The sequence below is a fragment of the Bombina bombina genome, chromosome 5 (assembly GCF_027579735.1).
Source record: "Bombina bombina isolate aBomBom1 chromosome 5, aBomBom1.pri, whole genome shotgun sequence".
Classification (NCBI taxonomy): domain Eukaryota; kingdom Metazoa; phylum Chordata; class Amphibia; order Anura; family Bombinatoridae; genus Bombina; species Bombina bombina.
Window position 1 is genome coordinate 483,575,304 of NC_069503.1, and position 19,120 is coordinate 483,594,423.

The 19,120-nt window shown below is 43.0% G+C and overlaps 1 protein-coding gene across 2 annotated transcripts in view; it reads right to left on the reverse strand.

Moving 5' to 3' along the window:
• Window positions 1-19,120, reverse strand: part of LOC128660496 (NFX1-type zinc finger-containing protein 1) — a 325,702-nt gene that overhangs the window by 199,715 nt on the left and 106,867 nt on the right. For both annotated transcript variants that reach the window (XM_053714391.1, XM_053714390.1), the window contains exon 6: window positions 7,341-8,993. In XM_053714391.1, the coding sequence (XP_053570366.1) occupies window positions 7,341-8,993 (1,653 nt within the window). The remainder of the gene's footprint in view (window positions 1-7,340; window positions 8,994-19,120) is intronic.

Consider the following 19,120-nt stretch of genomic DNA (forward strand, 5'->3'; position numbering starts at 1 on the left):
TAATTTATGCTTACCTGATAAATTCCTTTCTTCTGTTGTGTGATCAGTCCACGGGTCATCATTACTTCTGGGATATAACTCCTCCCCAACAGGAAATGCAAGAGGATTCACCCAGCAGAGCTGCATATAGCTCCTCCCCTCTACGTCAGTCCCAGTCATTCGACCAAGAATCAACGAGAAAGGAGTAACCAAGGGTGAAGTGGTGACTGGAGTATAATTTAAAAAATATTTACCTGCCTTAAAACAGGGCGGGCCGTGGACTGATCACACAACAGAAGAAAGGAATTTATCAGGTAAGCATAAATTATGTTTTCTTCTGTTATGTGTGATCAGTCCACGGGTCATCATTACTTCTGGGATACCAATACCAAAGCAAAAGTACACGGATGACGGGAGGGATAGGCAGGCTCATTATACAGAAGGAACCACTGCCTGAAGAACCTTTCTCCCAAAAATAGCCTCCGAAGAAGCAAAAGTATCAAATTTGTAAAATTTGGAAAAAGTATGAAGCGAAGACCAAGTTGCAGCCTTGCAAATCTGTTCAACAGAGGCCTCATTCTTAAAGGCCCAAGTGGAAGCCACAGCTCTAGTGGAGTGGGCTGTAATTCTTTCAGGAGGCTGCTGTCCAGCAGTCTCATAGGCTAAACGTATTATGCTACGAAGCCAAAAAGAGAGAGAGGTAGCAGAAGCTTTTTGACCTCTCCTCTGTCCAGAATAAACGACAAACAGGGAAGAATTTTGGCGAAAATCTTTAGTTGCCTGCAAGTAGAACTTGAGGGCACGAACTACATCCAGATTGTGTAGAAGACGTTCCTTCTTTGAAGAAGGATTTGGACACAGGGATGGAACAACAATCTCTTGATTGATGTTCCTGTTAGTGACTACCTTAGGTAAGAACCCAGGTTTAGTACGCAGAACTACCTTGTCTGAGTGAAAAATCAGATAAGGGGAATCACAATGTAAGGCTGATAACTCAGAAACTCTTCGAGCCGAGGAAATAGCCATTAAAAACAGAACTTTCCAAGATAACAATTTTATATCAATGGAATGAAGGGGTTCAAACGGAACACCCTGTAAAACGTTAAGAACTAAGTTTAAACTCCATGGCGGAGCAACAGCCTTAAACACAGGCTTGATCCTAGCTAGAGCCTGACAAAAAGCCTGGACGTCTGGATCTTCTGACAGACGCCTGTGTAACAAGATGGACAGAGCTGAAATCTGTCCCTTTAATGAGCTAGCTGATAAACCCTTATCTAAGCCTTCTTGTAGAAAAGACAATATCCTAGCGATCCTAACCTTACTCCAGGAGTAACCTTTGGATTCGCACCAGTATAGGTATTTCCGCCATATTTTATGGTAAATCCTTCTGGTAACAGGCTTCCTAGCCTGAATCAGGGTATCAATAACCGACTCAGAAAAACCACGTTTTGATAAAATCAAGCGTTCAATTTCCAAGCAGTCAGCTTCAGAGAAGTTAGATTTTGATGTTTGAATGGACCCTGTATCAGAAGGTCCTGTCTTAGAGGTAGAGACCAAGGCGGACAGGATGACATGTCCACTAGATCTGCATACCAAGTCCTGCGTGGCCATGCAGGTGCTATTAGAATTACTGATGCTCTCTCCTGTTTGATTTTGGCAATCAATCGAGGAAGCAGCGGGAAGGGTGGAAACACATAAGCCATCCCGAAGTTCCAAGGTGCTGTCAAAGCATCTATCAGAACTGCTTCCGGATCCCTGGATCTGGACCCGTAGCGAGGAAGTTTGGCGTTCTGGCGAGACGCCATGAGATCTATCTCTGGTTTGCCCCAACGTCGAAGTATTTGGGCAAAAACCTCCGGATGAAGTTCCCACTCCCCCGGATGAAAAGTTTGGCGACTCAAGAAATCCGCCTCCCAGTTCTCCACTCCCGGGATGTGGATTGCTGACAGGTGGCAAGAGTGAGACTCTGCCCAGCGAATTATCTTTGATACTTCCATCATTGCTAGGGAGCTTCTTGTCCCTCCCTGATGGTTGATGTAAGCTACAGTCGTGATGTTGTCCGACTGAAACCTGATGAACCCCCGAGTTGTTAACTGGGGCCAAGTCAGAAGGGCATTGAGAACCGCTCTCAATTCCAGAATGTTTATTGGCAGGAGACTCTCCTCCTGATTCCATAGTCCCTGAGCCTTCAGAGAATTCCAGACAGCGCCCCAACCTAGTAGGCTGGCGTCTGTTGTTACAATTGTCCAGTCTGGCCTGCTGAATGGCATCCCCCTGGACAGGTGTGGCCGATAAAGCCACCATAGAAGAGAATTTCTGGTCTCTTGATTTAGATTCAGAGTAGGGGACAAATCTGAGTAATCCCCATTCCACTGACTTAGCATGCATAATTGCAGCGGTCTGAGATGTAGGCGTGCAAAAGGTACTATGTCCATTGCCGCTACCATTAAGCCGATCACCTCCATGCATTGAGCTACTGACGGGTGTTGAATGGAATGAAGGACACGGCATGCATTTTGAAGCTTTGTTAACCTGTCTTCTGTCAGGTAAATCTTCATTTCTACAGAATCTATAAGAGTCCCCAAGAATGGAACTCTTGTGAGAGGAAAGAGAGAACTCTTCTTTTCGTTCACTTTCCATCCATGCGACCTTAGAAATGCCAGAACTAACTCTGTATGAGACTTGGCAGTTTGAAAGCTTGAAGCTTGTATTAGAATGTCGTCTAGGTACGGAGCTACCGAAACCCCTCGCGGTCTTAGTACCGCCAGAAGGGCACCCAGAACCTTTGTGAAGATTCTTGGAGCCGTAGCCAATCCGAATGGAAGAGCTACAAACTGGTAGTGCCTGTCTAAGAAGGCAAACCTTAGATACCGGTGATGATCTTTGTGGATCGGAATGTGAAGGTAAGCATCCTTTAAATCCACAGTGGTCATGTACTGACCCTCTTGGATCATGGGTAAAATTGTCCGAATAGTTTCCATTTTGAACGATGGAACTCTTAGGAATTTGTTTAGAATCTTTAAATCTAAGATAGGCCTGAAAGTTCCCTCTTTTTTGGGAACCACAAACAGGTTTGAGTAGAACCCTTGTCCTTGTTCCGACCGCGGAACCGGATGGATCACTCCCATTAATAACAGATCTTGTACGCAGCGTAGAAACGCTTCTTTCTTTATCTGGCTTGTTGACAACCTTGACAGATGAAATCTCCCTCTTGGGGGAGATAATTTGAAGTCTAGAAGGTATCCCTGAGATATGATCTCTAGTGCCCAGGGATCCTGAACATCTCTTGCCCAGGCCTGGGCGAAGAGAGAGAGTCTGCCCCCCACTAGATCCGGTCCCGGATCGGGGGCTCTCGATTCATGCTGTCTTTGGGGCAGCAGCAGGTTTCCTGGCCTGCTTGCTCTTGTTCCAGGCCTGGTTAGGCTTCCAGCCTTGCCTGTAACGAGCAACAGCTCCTTCCTGTTTTGGTGCAGTGGAGGTTGATGCTGCTCCTGTTTTGAAATTCCGAAAGGGACGAAAATTAGACTGTCTAGCCTTAGCTTTGGCTTTGTCTTGGGGTAGGGCGTGGCCCTTACCCCCTGTAATGTCAGCGATAATTTCTTTCAAACCGGGCCCAAATAAAGACTGCCCCTTGAAAGGTATATTAAGTAATTTGGACTTAGAAGTAACATCTGCTGACCAGGATTTTAGCCACAGCGCCCTACGTGCCTGTATGGCGAATCCTGAGTTCTTAGCCGTAAGTTTGGTTAAATGTACTACGGCCTCCGAAATGAAAGAATTAGCTAGTTTAAGGACTCTAAGCCTGTCCGTAATGTCGTCTAGCGTAGATGAACTAAGGTTCTCTTCCAGCGACTCAATCCAAAATGCTGCCGCAGCCGTAATCGGCGCGATACATGCAAGGGGTTGCAATATAAAACCTTGTTGAACAAACATTTTCTTAAGGTAACCCTCTAATTTTTTATCCATTGGATCTGAGAAAGCACAGCTATCCTCCACCGGGATAGTGGTACGCTTAGCTAAAGTAGAAACTGCTCCCTCCACCTTGGGAACCGTTTGCCATAAGTCCCGAGTGGTGGCGTCTATTGGAAACATCTTTCTAAATATTGGAGGGGGTGAGAACGGCACACCGGGTCTATCCCACTCCTTAGTAACAATTTCAGTTAGTCTCTTAGGTATAGGAAAAACTTCAGTACTCGCCGGTACCGCAAAGTATTTATCCAACCTGCACAGTTTCTCTGGTATTGCAACGGTGTTACAATCGTTGAGAGCTGCTAAGACCTCCCCTAGTAATACGCGGAGGTTCTCCAATTTAAATTTAAAATTTGAAATATCTGAGTCCAATCTGTTTGGATCAGAACCGTCACCCACAGAATGAAGCTCTCCGTCCTCATGCTCTGCGAGCTGTGACGCAGTATCAGACATGGCCCTAGCATTGTCAGCGCACTCTGTTCTCACCCCAGAGTGATCACGCTTGCCTCTTAGTTCTGGTAATTTAGACAAAACTTCAGTCATAACAGTAGCCATATCTTGTAATGTTATCTGTAATGGCCGCCCAGATGTACTAGGCGCCATAATATCACGCACCTCCCGGGCGGGAGATGCAGGTACTGCCGCGTGAGGCGAGTTAGTCGGCATAACTCTCCCCTCGCTGTTTGGTGAAATTTGTTCACATTGTACAGATTGACTTTTATTTAAAGTAGCATCAATACAGTTAGTACATAAATTTCTATTGGGCTCCACCTTGGCATTGGAACAAATGACACAGATATCTTCCTCTGAGTCAGACATGTTTAACACACTAGCAAAAAAAACTTACAACTTGGTTATAATCTTTTTTAGCAAAAACGTACTGTGCCTCAAAGAGGTACTAAACGATTAAATGACAGTTGAAATAATGAACTGAAAAACAGTTATAGCATCAAACTTTAAAACAACACAACTTTTAGCAAAGGTTTGTTCCCATTAGTAAAATAACAATAATTAAATTTGACATAAAAAATACAAAGCAACGTTTTTATTCACAGTCACTATAAGAATTCTCACAGCTCTGCTGAGAGAATTTACCTCCCTTAAAAGAAGTTTGAAGACCCCTGAGATCTGTCAGAGATGAACCGGATCATGCAGGAAATATAAAAGTAACTGACTGGAATTTTTTGATGCGTAGCAAAGAGCGCCAAAAACGGCCCCTGCCTCTCCCACACAGCAGTGAAGAGAAACGAAACTGTCACAATAAAAGCAAAAAGGCTGCCAAGTGGAAAATAATGCCCAAATATTTATTCACACAGTACCTCAGCAATGTAAACGATTCTACATTCCAGTAAAAAACGTTTAACATGATAAAAGGATTAGTGACCTTTAACAGAGTAGTTCCGGTGAAATACCATCCCCAGAATACTGAAGTGTATACATACATGTCATTTTAACGGTATGGCAGGATTTTCTCATCAATTCCATTCAGAAAATAAAAACTGCTACATACCTCAATGCAGATTCATCTGCCCGCTGTCCCCTGATCTGAAGCCTTTACCTCCCTCAGATGGCCGAGAACAGCAATATGATCTTAACAACTCCGGTTAAAATCATAGTAAAAAACTCTGGCAGATTCTTCCTCAAACTCTGCCAGAGAAGTAATAACACGCTCCGGTGCTATTGTAAAATAACAAACTTTTGATTGAAGTCATAAAAACTAAGTATAATCACCATAGTCCTCTCACACATCCTATCTAGTCGTTGGGTGCAAGAGAATGACTGGGACTGACGTAGAGGGGAGGAGCTATATGCAGCTCTGCTGGGTGAATCCTCTTGCATTTCCTGTTGGGGAGGAGTTATATCCCAGAAGTAATGATGACCCGTGGACTGATCACACATAACAGAAGAAATAAATAAGAGTTGTCGTTAACCCCTTAGGTGCCTCTAAACTTACACATAAGCCCAAACAATCAGGGGAATCCTTATTAACCCCTAGTCTCCTGTCACCATAAAGTACCTGCATCCTGCCTAAAATATCCTTCTAAAGGATATATCTGTCCCACATAATGTTGCAGAGAAGGCTCCTTAACCCTTTTAATGCCAGTCTCCCACACAGAAGACGAAAAAGGCACTTACCTACAGTCTAGCCATCCGGCAGGAGGACAGCCTACATGGTATGAGAGGACGCCACCCTTCACAGAGACCTGTAGAGAAAAGAAAGAACAGAGTAACCAAATCTGGCTTTCTATACCATGGGCAGCAAAAATGTTAGGAACTTGTAAGGTGGGCCTTGCTGCATTTTCCTAACTGCTTTAAAGCCACCACTGCCCTACTGAAGAGACTAACGTGGAGTACGGCTAGACCCAATCCTTGAGAAAAGAAAAAGATCAGAGCAAACCTACTATGGCTTTCTAAAATAATAAAATCTAGATTGAAGTGAGATGAATCCAATTTTCTTCAGACACCAAAACTTCACCTCGACCATGCGCTAAAGGTAAAGAGAATGACTGGGGTTTGTAGGAAGGGAAGTGATACTTAACAGTTTGACTGTGGTGCTCTTTGCCTCCTCCTCCTGGCCAGGAGTGATATTCCCAACAGTAATTGATGACGTTGTGGACTCACCATATCTTAGGAAATAAATATAAATCTATGCATGGCTATTGTTATTATTATTGAGGGTGCTTACCACTCCTAGGCTCTGTGGAGAACTTGCAGTGTGTCAGCAAGGTGGCCACAGGATTTGAGGGGAAGAGCTCTCTGTTTGGCTGCCAAAAAGTTAACCCCCTGAGGTCTGCACTGAAGTGAAGAAAACCTCAAAAATTAGCTCTATGTAGCTTTATCTGGTATATATAATTATGTTCCCCGGCTATGTGAAACATGTGTACATGTTCATGCTAATATCCGGGCTATGAAGGTGCAAGGTACTTACATGTCAGCACCTTTGTCTACCGTGGTCACCTTAGCTGCATAATACTGTTTCTTTTAGACTGGCCCATTCTGTTTGTAGGTTCTTTGAGGAGGATTATGGGTCTTAAATCAGCTTGAGAACCCATTTTAAACAATGTGCAAATCAGCACTTTATGTTTCACTATCATTCCTTTCTGGAGGCAAATAATTGACTAAGGAATCATGGGAAAGTAGAAGGGATTAAAGTTATGTGGGGTATTTTGCCTCCTCCTATAGGACTGGACTTTAATCCCACATATAATAGCTAGTGGACACTCAACAAATGATGAAAGAAAAGTAAACTATGTTATTACTTTACATTATACTAGTCCATTAACAGATAATACTTATGAGTCATATGGCTATATAACATATTATATAAGGGTTTTTTTTAACACTTGCTTGCTTTTTTCAGACACAAATAAATGGTAAAATATAGTGCTTACCTGTGCCTGGTGGACCTTGTATAATGGAAAGTTCACTTGTTAAAGCTACTTGATATGCTTTAAACTGGGATCTATCCAGATCTAGTTCCTCTTTAGTTGGCCAAGTTGTAAAATCAAGCACATCAAATTTACTCTCATTTCTAGTAGTTTCTCTAAGTTTGTTGTGCAAATAATATTTCAGGAAGTTCACAGTCTCATCAGTGTTAGAGTGGCTTCCTTTGATAGCATTTGGCAGTCTATAATCAGTTCTGTTTTCTGACACATATGATGGTGCATACATTTCCGTATCACAGTTAACTATGTAGTTTTGAAAAGGAATCTCACTGTCTACCATTTCTTTCAGTCCCTCTAAAACATGGCGGTATGCTTCAAAATAAGCTGTTGTTTCTACCATTAAAAAACGATCCTCTATGGAATACTGTGCGAGCTTCTGACGACTTTCTTCAGTAAACATTAAGGTAATAATTCCCATTTTAAGATCTTTAACATTCCTATCAGCTACCGTAGCATAAAACATGTTTTTAAAGTTGTCATTGGAGAGGCAAACAAGAGATCCATACAGTAGACGGCGTGAACTCTCCCAGAGGACTTGTTTCAGATTGGCTATGCTAAATTCAACCTGGTGAACTATTCCAGCTTTAGTACATAAAGGAGATGAAATCTTGGTATCAAAATAGAGTCGAATATCATCAAATTTTGCTTTAGCCAAGTCCTTTTGTTTGATACTTATAAGTTGAGAAATTCCACCTCTAAGAGGACGTATAAAGTCTTCTCTTAGTAGACGAAAATGGGTGTCAAGGTAAGATTTAGCATCAGGATATGATCCATTTACAATGTTTGGGCGCATTAAGGGATTTTGATCCAAATAAATGTCCTTGTCTGTTGGATAAATTGACATACTCCTAAAATCATTATCTTGTATGTCCCCCCTACTTCCCACCATATAAACATAGTTATCGGATTTCAGTGTTCCTTCTTGCTTTTTCTGTTGTAGGTACTGGAGAAATGATTGTAGCTCAGTAAGTTTTTTCTGAATTTCTTCTGGAAAATTCTTACCACTTTGTAGCATATCATCCATACCCTTTTTTAACAAGGTTTCCACAATCATTACTTCTGCAAAAGAACTAGATGGAAAATTGCTTACTAACTCTTTGAGTAAGACAATAATATTATCAATAAATGAAAATCCTTTATCTTGCTGAGAGCCGTTACTCATAACATCCAAAATGTGGAGAGGGAGCACCTGTTTTATGAAAATAGAACCTTGTATTTTACTAAGAATATATATTAGGCTTTGACGGTTGGTTATGCATGTAATGGATATATTTAATATTTTAAGGAAACCCTTTAACAATTGAAATTCAACATTGCTTTCATTCAGAAATTCCTTCAGTCCACTTCCTGGTGCAGCTAGTTTCAAAACAATTTCTGATGGTTCTAATTCAGAGAAGTTATTGATAGTAACATAATCAATTTTCTTCTCACGATGAGATGTCTTTGCTTTATGTAACGCAGTGCTCTGTTTAAAACCAGTTCTGTTTCCTGCTTCTGCTTTGCTAGAATCCATGCAAAAATCAAGAAGACTCTGCACACTATGTGCTCTCATTCCAGAAGTATCGCCTCTTCTTTGGAAAACACTTAAATGATCATTCCCTATATAAAGAAAAATATATATATTTAATGTATGTGTTGATTGCAGTAGAAAATGTGAAGTTCTATTAATACGTCAGAAAACGTCATATCTGACACCAGGTTATACAGTACAGCTTGCTAAACTGCACCAACTCAAATATTGTAATCTGTTTAAAAATATATCTCACATTTTAGGTAACCGCATAAATATGCTTATTAGGTACAATACCCAGTTTACTGGTAACACAAATTATCTACTTTAAATGGTTATATGGTTATCGTCACAAAGGGGTATGAAACAGTGCTCCTTTAGTAAAAACAAATATGCTAAATAAAAGTAAACTTAAAAAGAAACAGATAGTGTACAAATTTAGCAAACATATTACTTGTTTTCTTGCAAAATGAGCATTTAGAAATTCTCAGTGTAGCCACTGCCCTCAGGGAAATGAGGGAGCTAAAATGTTAGTAACATAAGTTGAGCTTCATTTTGTTCTTTTCTGAGCATGGGCAAAACAAACTTTCTGCAACTTTCACTGAATGGAAGACCATCTCTAGAAGTTTTATCAAGCTAGAATTGCTAGATAGGACAGTGACAAAAATGGACACAAATTAAGTTTAAAAAAAATAAATAAAAGGTAAAATCCTTTTAAAATGACGAATAATACATAGCACAATTATTCCAATTAAAGTGATTGTAAAATTTAACAAATTAAAGGCCAGTATCTAAAAAACATAAATTATTCTTACCTGATAATTTTCTTTTCTTCTGATGGAAAGTCCACAGCTGCATTCATTACTTTTGGGAAATAAGAACCTGGTCACCAGGAGGAGGCAAAGACACCCCAGCCAAAGGCTTAAATACTCCTCCCACTCCCCTCATCCCCCAGTCATTCTGCTGAGGAACAAGGAACAGTAGAACAAATATCAGGGTGAAAGGTGCCAGAAGAATAAAATAAGGACACTCCACATAAAAATTACGGGTGGAGAGCTGTGGACTCTTTCCATCAGAAGAAAATTATCAGGTAAGCATAATTTATGTTTTTCTTCTTAAATGGAAAGAGTCCACAGCTGCATTCATTACTTTTGGGAAAACAATACCCAAGCTATAGAGGACACTGAATGCCAATATGGGAGGGTACAATAGGTGGCCCATTCTTAGGGCACCAAGCCTGAAACCACTGCCCACAAAAACCCCAGCTTCGGTCGAAGCCGAGAAAACTTTGAAAGGAAAAGCCCAGAGGAAACTGACCCGCAGGTAGTCCAGAGCCTAGCTAGAGAGCACAAAATCAGACTCAACTGAGCCAATAGGCCTAAAGGAGACACCATCGCACCAACAGTCGGTTCCTCCCCACTCACCCCTCACTAAAGAAGGGAACACCAGCCTAAACTCCCAAAGGGAGAGGGCCAGGAAGAACCAAAGGGAAAAAAACGAAAGGTCACAAGATCCATAAAAGGAAAAGCCCCCCAGAGTGAGCCCAGCTCACAAGGGCCCAAATGGGTCCCGACAGACAAGGGGAGACTAGACCAGGGAAACCGGAGGTATAGGACTGGGCATAGAAACAGAGAAAACTTTCTCTCAAACGTCGTGCAAAAACACCAAAAGACGACAGAAGACGGAGTCCTCACATAGTCCAAACTTGGAACACTGAAGTATTCCGCTACAAAAAAACGTGTAACAGACCCAGGCGAAAAACTTTGAGTCAAGAACACACCCCCATCCTCAGGATGAGCAAAAGTGGCCAGCAAAAGAGCAGATTGCAAAAGACAACTCCCAGACAGAGGGCACACACAGGTCTTCCAAAAAAGGGGGAATCATAACCTCCACGAGGTCCCCCAAGAAAGAGAAATGACACCCCGAACCTGAGGTGGAGCAATCCTAGACCCTCTGCTTGTAAGCTTAGGGACCTAGCTAGCTACTATGACCACCTAGATCCTGAAGATGACGGCTCTCAAAACCCACTCCCAGCCATTCCAGCCCCAGCAATGGCAGGTCTGAAATAGGGGAACAGAAGAACCCCAAAACCAGCTCAAAAACTAGCGGAAGAATTGCCTCAGCCAATCCAACAGAGCATGGGTGCAACCTGACTCCTTAGAACAGACAACAGGGCCGTAGACCCAAAGGATCTAGCAAAAAGGTCCAATTTAGACACGGAGCCAGCAAGACTCCAAATGGAACGTAACTCAGAGAGAAAATCCCTCTCAGCTAGGGAAACTCACAGGTCCCAACTCCTGAACCAGGAGAATCCTTAAGAAAAGGACCACATCTCCATAAAAAGGAGACTAACCTCTCTCCCAAAAAGGGGAAAAGGCTAATAGGCAGCACCGGTTAAAGGAGAGATCAATCCCCAACTCAAAAGCCCTGTTGAAAGTGATTCCCCTAAAAACTAGCCTGCTAACATGTAACCAATGTGCAATAGTAGCAGCAGAGACACTGCAAGTCCATTCACCTGCAGAGCAGTGAATTCAATGGATACTACAGCAAGCTGACCAAGGGAAACCGTATAAGGTGCAACACAAGCCCAATGAGCAACGACATTCAGAAAACCTGGACAACCAAGACCAGGTCAAGAAATCCGAGTAAAAGGACATAGCCCAAGTTTCCAGGAACTGGGGAATCCCAAATTAACCCTGGAGCCTAAAGGTCCGGTAACAACCCACAACGGGATCCACAAGGGAAAATGCTGAATGAAACCCAGCAACCGGAAGCCCCAGGGAAAACAGGTTCGAACCCCCAACTGTTTAGACAAATAAAACCTGCAAACTTAACACCCAGTCTGAATAACAACCCAGACCACAGTGGATACTAATGCAATATCCAGATCACCCCAGATAACGAGAAAAACTTGCAAGTCCTGACCTAAGGAAGAGACCACCCCCTGCCGAAGTCCCACTCTCCAAGGAGCCAATGCGGTAAAAGTCGTACAATGACGCTAGAGCTTCTAGACTCACTAACAGCCTCAGGACAATAAGGCAAGGGGATACCTCGAGGTCAAAGCCACTCGAGCAAAGGCTTGTCTCCACATCACCTCCGAACAAGTTGATGGTCACAAGGAGAAAGGGGCGCAAACCAACCCCCATTCATGGAGGAACCCCAAGCAAACCCAAGGAGACCACGCCCAGTGTCCCTAACAGCGAACAAACATCTCCCAGGCCCCTAAAAGGAGAAGTAACATGGAGACTACAAAGGAAGAGGGAAAAGTCTCAGAAAAACAGATAGACTGTAACAAACTTAAAATTCCTTTAATAGAAACTGTTATCAAAAAGGAGTTATTCAAATATGTGAGTATGACAGTTTGGTTAACCCAAATACTGCATGGCAAGGGTAACTGAACGGTCTTAGTATAGCCTTAAGTATAGCTACAACATCTAAGGTAAATGTGGCTGTAACTTTAGGCAGTATGAATTTGATTCAGATTCCTCACAATTAAGTAAGCACAGGTATATTTTATGGAATAGGTTGCAACAGTAAAGAGTCAGAGCTAAACACTTTACATATACCAACAGCACTAAAACAGTCAGGTAAGCAAGAAGGATATATAACATGTGCAGCTGAGAACTAAGTGCATATAGAGACTTACGGTATATGCTGATGTATGGTGACAGACCTATTCACTGAGAAGGGAGACGGACGTCTGGGCCGTAGCTGATGACGTCACCGAAAGCCGGGCTGAGCAAGGAGAGAGAATCAGTAGCCTTGTAATGGATGCCTAATCTGGAGGAACTAAAGCACAGGGGAATTCAGCAAAACCAAGTGAGATCTCCAGCAGGCAGAAGGAAGTAAGGGAAGGTAGGTAACGACCTCCTTCTGAGGATCCGATGTGAACTCCAGAATAGTTGCCAGGAACTCTATCAGGATGCAGCTTGAGGCTAGATCAGATGAGGTTACTTCAGTACTTCAATAATCCAGTGAGGACACGTAGTGGGAGGAGCCCTTATATAGCAGAGAGGTGAGGAAGTGCCCTTAAAGGGGAAGGTTCCTTACATAGACAGTACACAGTCAATGTGCAATAGCTGCAGCTGGTTACATTCTGCAACCCCACCGCTGCAAGGCAGCCGAACTACCCTTCAACTACTAGCTGCTGAGGACCAACTCCAATGACAATCCTCGAGCCTCAAAAGAAAAAGGCCAAAATGCTCACTCGGCGGGAAAAAAGGCGCTAAGCCCTCCAACTCTCCACCACATGGGATAGGAACACTACGGTCCGACATACCAGACGCCATAGAAAATGACGCAGCAGAAACTCGACTGACCCAGTCATACAAATTTAAGACTATAAGGACTGAGACAATGATAACATGAGCACTCGGCACCTCGACCGGACCAGCCAATCAGAATGGCGCCACGTGTCTGAACAGCCACAAGACAGAGAGGAACCCAACAGGACCAGCCTGCACCCGGGTCCTAACCATTAAGCTGCATAAATTCTCCCTCAGAGGAGAAAAAACAGAATTTATGCTTACCTGATAAATTACTTTCTCCAACGGTGTGTCCGGTCCACGGCGTCATCCTAACTTGTGGGATATCTCTTCCCCAACAGGAAATGGCAAAGAGTCCCAGCAAAGCTGGCCATATAGTCCCTCCTAGGTTCCGCCCACCCCAGTCATTCGACCGACGGACAGGAGGAAATATATAGGAGAAACCATATGGTACCGTGGTGACTGTAGTTAGAGAAAATAATTCATCAGACCTGATTAAAAAACCAGGGCGGGCCGTGGACCGGACACACCGTTGGAGAAAGTAATTTATCAGGTAAGCATAAATTCTGTGTTCTCCAACATTGGTGTGTCCGGTCCACGGTGTCATCCTTACTTGTGGGAACCAATACCAAAGCTTTAGGACACGGATGAAGGGAGGGAGCAAATCAGGTTACCTAAACGGAAGGCACCACGGCTTGCAAAACCTTTCTCCCAAAAATAGCCTCCGAAGAAGCAAAAGTATCAAATTTGTAAAATTTGGCAAAAGTGTGCAGTGAAGACCAAGTCGCTGCCTTACATATCTGGTCAACAGAAGCCTCGTTCTTGAAGGCCCATGTGGAAGCCACAGCCCTAGTGGAGTGAGCTGTGATTCTTTCAGGAGGCTGCCGTCCGGCAGTCTCATAAGCCAATCGGATGATGCTTTTAAGCCAAAAGGAAAGAGAGGTAGAAGTCGCTTTTTGACCTCTCCTTTTACCAGAATAAACAACAAACAAAGAAGATGTTTGTCTGAAATCTTTTGTAGCCTCTAAATAGAATTTTAGAGCACGGACTACGTCCAAATTGTGTAACAAACGTTCCTTCTTTGAAACTGGATTCGGACATAAAGAAGGTACAACTATCTCCTGGTTAATATTTTTGTTAGAAACAACCTTTGGAAGAAAACCAGGCTTAGTACGCAAAACCACCTTATCTGCATGGAACACCAGATAGGGCGGAGAACACTGCAGAGCAGATAACTCTGAAACTCTCTAGCAGAAGAAATTGCAACCAAAAACAAAACTTTCCAAAATAGTAACTTAATATCTATGGAATGTAAAGGTTCAAACGGAACCCCTTGAAGAACTGAAAGAACTAGATTTAGACTCCAGGGAGGAGTCAAAGGTCTGTAAACAGGCTTGATCCTAACCAGAGCCTGAACAAATGCTTGAACATCTGGCACAGCTGCCAGTCTTTTATGTAGTAAGACAGATAAAGCAGAGATCTGTCCCTTTAGAGAACTTGCAGATAATCCTTTCTCCAAACCTTCTTGTAGAAAGGAGAGAATCTTAGGAATTTTTATCTTATTCCATGGGAATCCTTTGGATTCACACCAACAGATATATCTTTTCCATATTTTATGGTAAATCTTTCTAGTTACTGGTTTTCTGGCCTGAACCAGAGTATCTATCACAGAATCTGAAAACCCACGCTTCGATAGAATCAAGCATTCAATCTCCAAGCCGTCAGCTGGAGGGAGACCAGATTTGGATGTTCGAATGGACCCTGAACAAGAAGGTCCTGTCTCAAAGGTAGCTTCCATGGTGGAACCGATGACATATTCACCAGGTCTGCATACCAAGTCCTGCGTGGCCACGCAGGAGCTATCAAGATCACCGAGGCCCTCTCCTGATTGATCCTGGCTACCAGCCTGGGAATGAGAGGAAACGGTGGAAATACATAAGCTAGGTTGAAGGTCCAAGGTGCTACTAGTGCATCTACTAGAGTCGCCTTGGGATCCCTGGATCTGGACCCGTAGCAAGGAACCTTGAAGTTCTGACGAGACGCCATCAGATCCATGTCTGGAATGCCCCATAATTGAGTTATTTGGGCAAAGATCTCCGGATGGAGTTCCCACTCCCCCGGATGGAATGTCTGACGACTCAGAAAATCCGCCTCCCAGTTTTCCACACCTGGGATGTGGATCGCAGACAGGTGGCAGGAGTGATCCTCCGCCCATTGAATTATTTTGGTCACTTCTTTCATCGCCAGGGAACTCCTTGTTCCCCCCTGATGATTGATATACGCAACAGTCGTCATGTTGTCTGATTGGAACCTTATGAATCTGGCCTTTGCTAGTTGAGGCCAAGCCCTGAGAGCATTGAATATCACTCTCAGTTCCAGAATGTTTATCGGGAGAAGAGACTCTTCCCGAGACCATAGACCCTGAGCTTTCAGGGATTCCCAGACCGCGCCCCAGCCCACTAGACTGGCGTCGGTCGTGACAATGACCCACTCTGGTCTGCGGAAGCTCATTCCCTGGGACAGATGGTCCAGGGTCAGCCACCAACGGAGTGAATCTCTGGTCTTCTGATCTACTTGAATCATTGGAGACAAGTCTGTATAGTCCCCATTCCACTGTTTGAGCATGCACAGTTGTAATGGTCTTAGATGAATTCGTGCAAAAGGAACTATGTCCATTGCTGCAACCATCAACCCTACTACTTCCATGCACTGCGCTATGGAAGGACGTGGAACAGAATGAAGAACTTGACAAGTGCTTAGAAGTTTTGACTTTCTGACCTCTGTCAGAAAAATCCTCATTTCTAAGGAATCTATTATTGTTCCCAAGAAGGGAACTCTTGTTGACGGAGACAGAGAACTCTTTTCTATGTTCACCTTCCATCCGTGTGATCTGAGAAAGGCCAGAACGATGTCTGTATGAGAAAAACTCTTAACCATCTCCGTGGAGATGTTGCCTGTGCAACTGCAAAGAGAATGACTGGGGTGGGCGGAGCCTAGGAGGGACTATATGGCCAGCTTTGCTGGGACTCTTTGCCATTTCCTGTTGGGGAAGAGATATCCCACAAGTAAGGATGACGCCGTGGACCGGACACACCAATGTTGGAGAAAGGGAAAACAGACAAACATAGGACTAATATGTCCCCAAAAACACTTCCGTAGAAGTAACAGAGAGTATCGATCCAAGTTTAAGATTCCCGAAGGAAAATAATAAACAAATTAAAAGACATCCTAATCGGATAAAAGAAAATATAAGGCAATCCACAGGTTAACGTCCAATAAGAAAACAGGCTTACCGCAGGACCAGCCAAACGGATCCCTAATCTTTCAAAAAACTGGGAAGGATCTCAAAAAAGAACAGTCAGGAGATTACATCATTCCCACATGTCTAATGAGGTGCACCATTCGAAGCAGACTGAAAATTCCCGTATCCGAGAAAAAGATAATTTAATAACTGAAAAATATGAGTAAGACGCGAAGACGCGCCACTCTATAACAAAAGGCACAACACTCAAGGACAGTTACACCCACAGGGAACTGTACAGGCCCTCCCCAAGGTGGTAGACCCGGGACAATAGGACACGAGCACAAACGCGCATAAACGTCTGGACTCTACAGACGAATAATTGCCAAAAAAATGTGGAAGCGAAAACGTGCTGCAACCTCCAGAGGGAACACGCCACACTGCATGGAGGAATAATCATAAACTGGGTTACCCGCATGTGTAGGGTTACCCGCATGTGTAGAAGTATGGAGCGGTAGGGAACTCTCCTCTCGGGGGATGGAACCCCCAGAGGCGGTTGGCTCAGCTGTCCCTTGATTACCGAAAGGGATCTGGGAGGGGGGTAGGGAATTGAGCGGGGGCTGTTATAGTACAGAAAAATGATTTATTTATTTTTAAACTGGGTGTTAGAGGGGGGAGTGTTAGAAAGCTGTTTGGGGGTCAGGGAGGTTATAAAAAAATAATAATAATAATAATAATAAAAAAAACTTTTATTTTAGTACTGGCAGACTTTCTGCCCGTACTTAAGATGGCGGTGACAATTGTGAGGTGGGGGAGGGAAGGGAGCTGTTTGAGAGGGGTCAGGGAGGGATCAGGGGTGGGATGTGTCAGGTGGGAGGCTGATCTCTACACTAAAGCTAAAATTAACCCTACAAGCTACCTAATTAACCCCTTCACTGCTGGGCATAATACAAGTGTGTTGCGCAGCGGCATTTAGCAGCCTTCTAATTAACAAATAGCAACACCAAAGTCATAAATGTCTGCTATTTCTGAACAAAGGGGATCCCAGAGAAGCATGTATAACAATTTGTGTCATAATTGCACAAGCTGTTTGTAAATAATTTCAGTGAGAAACCTAAAATTTGTGAAAAAGTTTGTGAAAAATTGAACTTTTTTTTATTTATTTGATCTCATTTGACGGTGAAATGGTGGCATGAAATATACCAAAATGGGTCTAGATTACTACTTTAGGTTGTCTACTATACTACAGCTAAAATTAACCCTACAAGCTCCCTAATTAACCCCTTCACTGCTAGGCATAATACAAGTGTGGTGCGCAGCGATACTTAGCGGCCTTCTAATTACCAAAAAGTAATGCCAAAGCCATAAATGTCTGCTATTTCTGAACAAAGGAGATCCCAGAGAAGCATTTATAACGATTTGTGTCATAATTGCACAAGCTGTTTGTAAATAATTTCAGTGAGAAACCTAAAATTTGTGAAAAAGTTTGTGAAAAATTTAACTTTTTTTTTTTATTTGATCTCATTTTGCGGTGAAATGGTGGCATGAAATGAGCCTAGATCAATACTTTGGGTTGTTTACTAAAAAAATAATATATACATGTGAAGAGTTATTCAGAAATTCCTGACAGATATCAGTGTTACAATGTAACTATCGCTAATTTTGAAAAAAGAAATGGTTTGGAAATAGCAAAGTGCTACTTATTGCCCTATAACTTGCAAAATAAGCAAAGAACATGTAAACATTGACGGCTAGATTTAGAGTTCTGCGGCCAAAGGGGTGCGTTAGCTACGCATGCTTTTTTTCCCCCGCACCTTTTAAATACCGCTGGTATTTAGAGTTCACAGAATGGCTGCGTTTTCAGTGCGTTAGGCTCCAAAAAGGGAGCGTAGAGCATAATTTAACGCCACTGCAACTCTAGATACCAGCGGTGCTTACAGACGCGGCCAGCTTCAAAAACGTGCTCGTGCACGATATCCCCATAGAAAACAATGGGGCCATTTGAGCTGAAAAAAAACCTAACACCTGCAAAAAAGCAGCGTTCAGCTCCTAACGCAGCCCCATTGTTTTCTATGGGGAAACACTTCCTACGTCTGCACCTAACACCCTAACATGTACTTCGAGTCTAAACTCCCCTAACCTTACACTTATTAACTCCTATTCTGCCGCCCCCGCTATCGCTGACACCTGCATATTTTTTTTAACCCCTAATCTGCCGCTCCGTAAACCGCCGCTACCTACATTATCCCTATGTACCCCTAATCTGCTGCCCCTAACACCGCCGACCCCTATATTATATTTATTAACCCCTAATCTGCCCCCCACAACGTCGCCTCCACCTGCCTACACTTATTAACCCCTAATCTGCCGAGCGGACCGCACCGCTACTATAATAAAGTTATTAACCCCTAATCCGCCTCACTCCCGCCTCAATAACCCTATAATAAATAGTATTAACCCCTAATCTGCCCTCCCTACCATTGCCGACACCTAACTTCAATTATTAACCCCTAATCTGCCGACCGAATCTCGCCGCTACTGTAATAAATGGATTAACCCCTAAAGCTAAGTCTAACCCTAACACTAACACCCCCCTAAGTTAAATATAATTTTTATCTAACGAAATAAATTAACTCTTATTAAATAAATTATTCCTATTTAAAGCTAAATACTTACCTGTAAAATAAACCCTAATATAGCTACAATATAA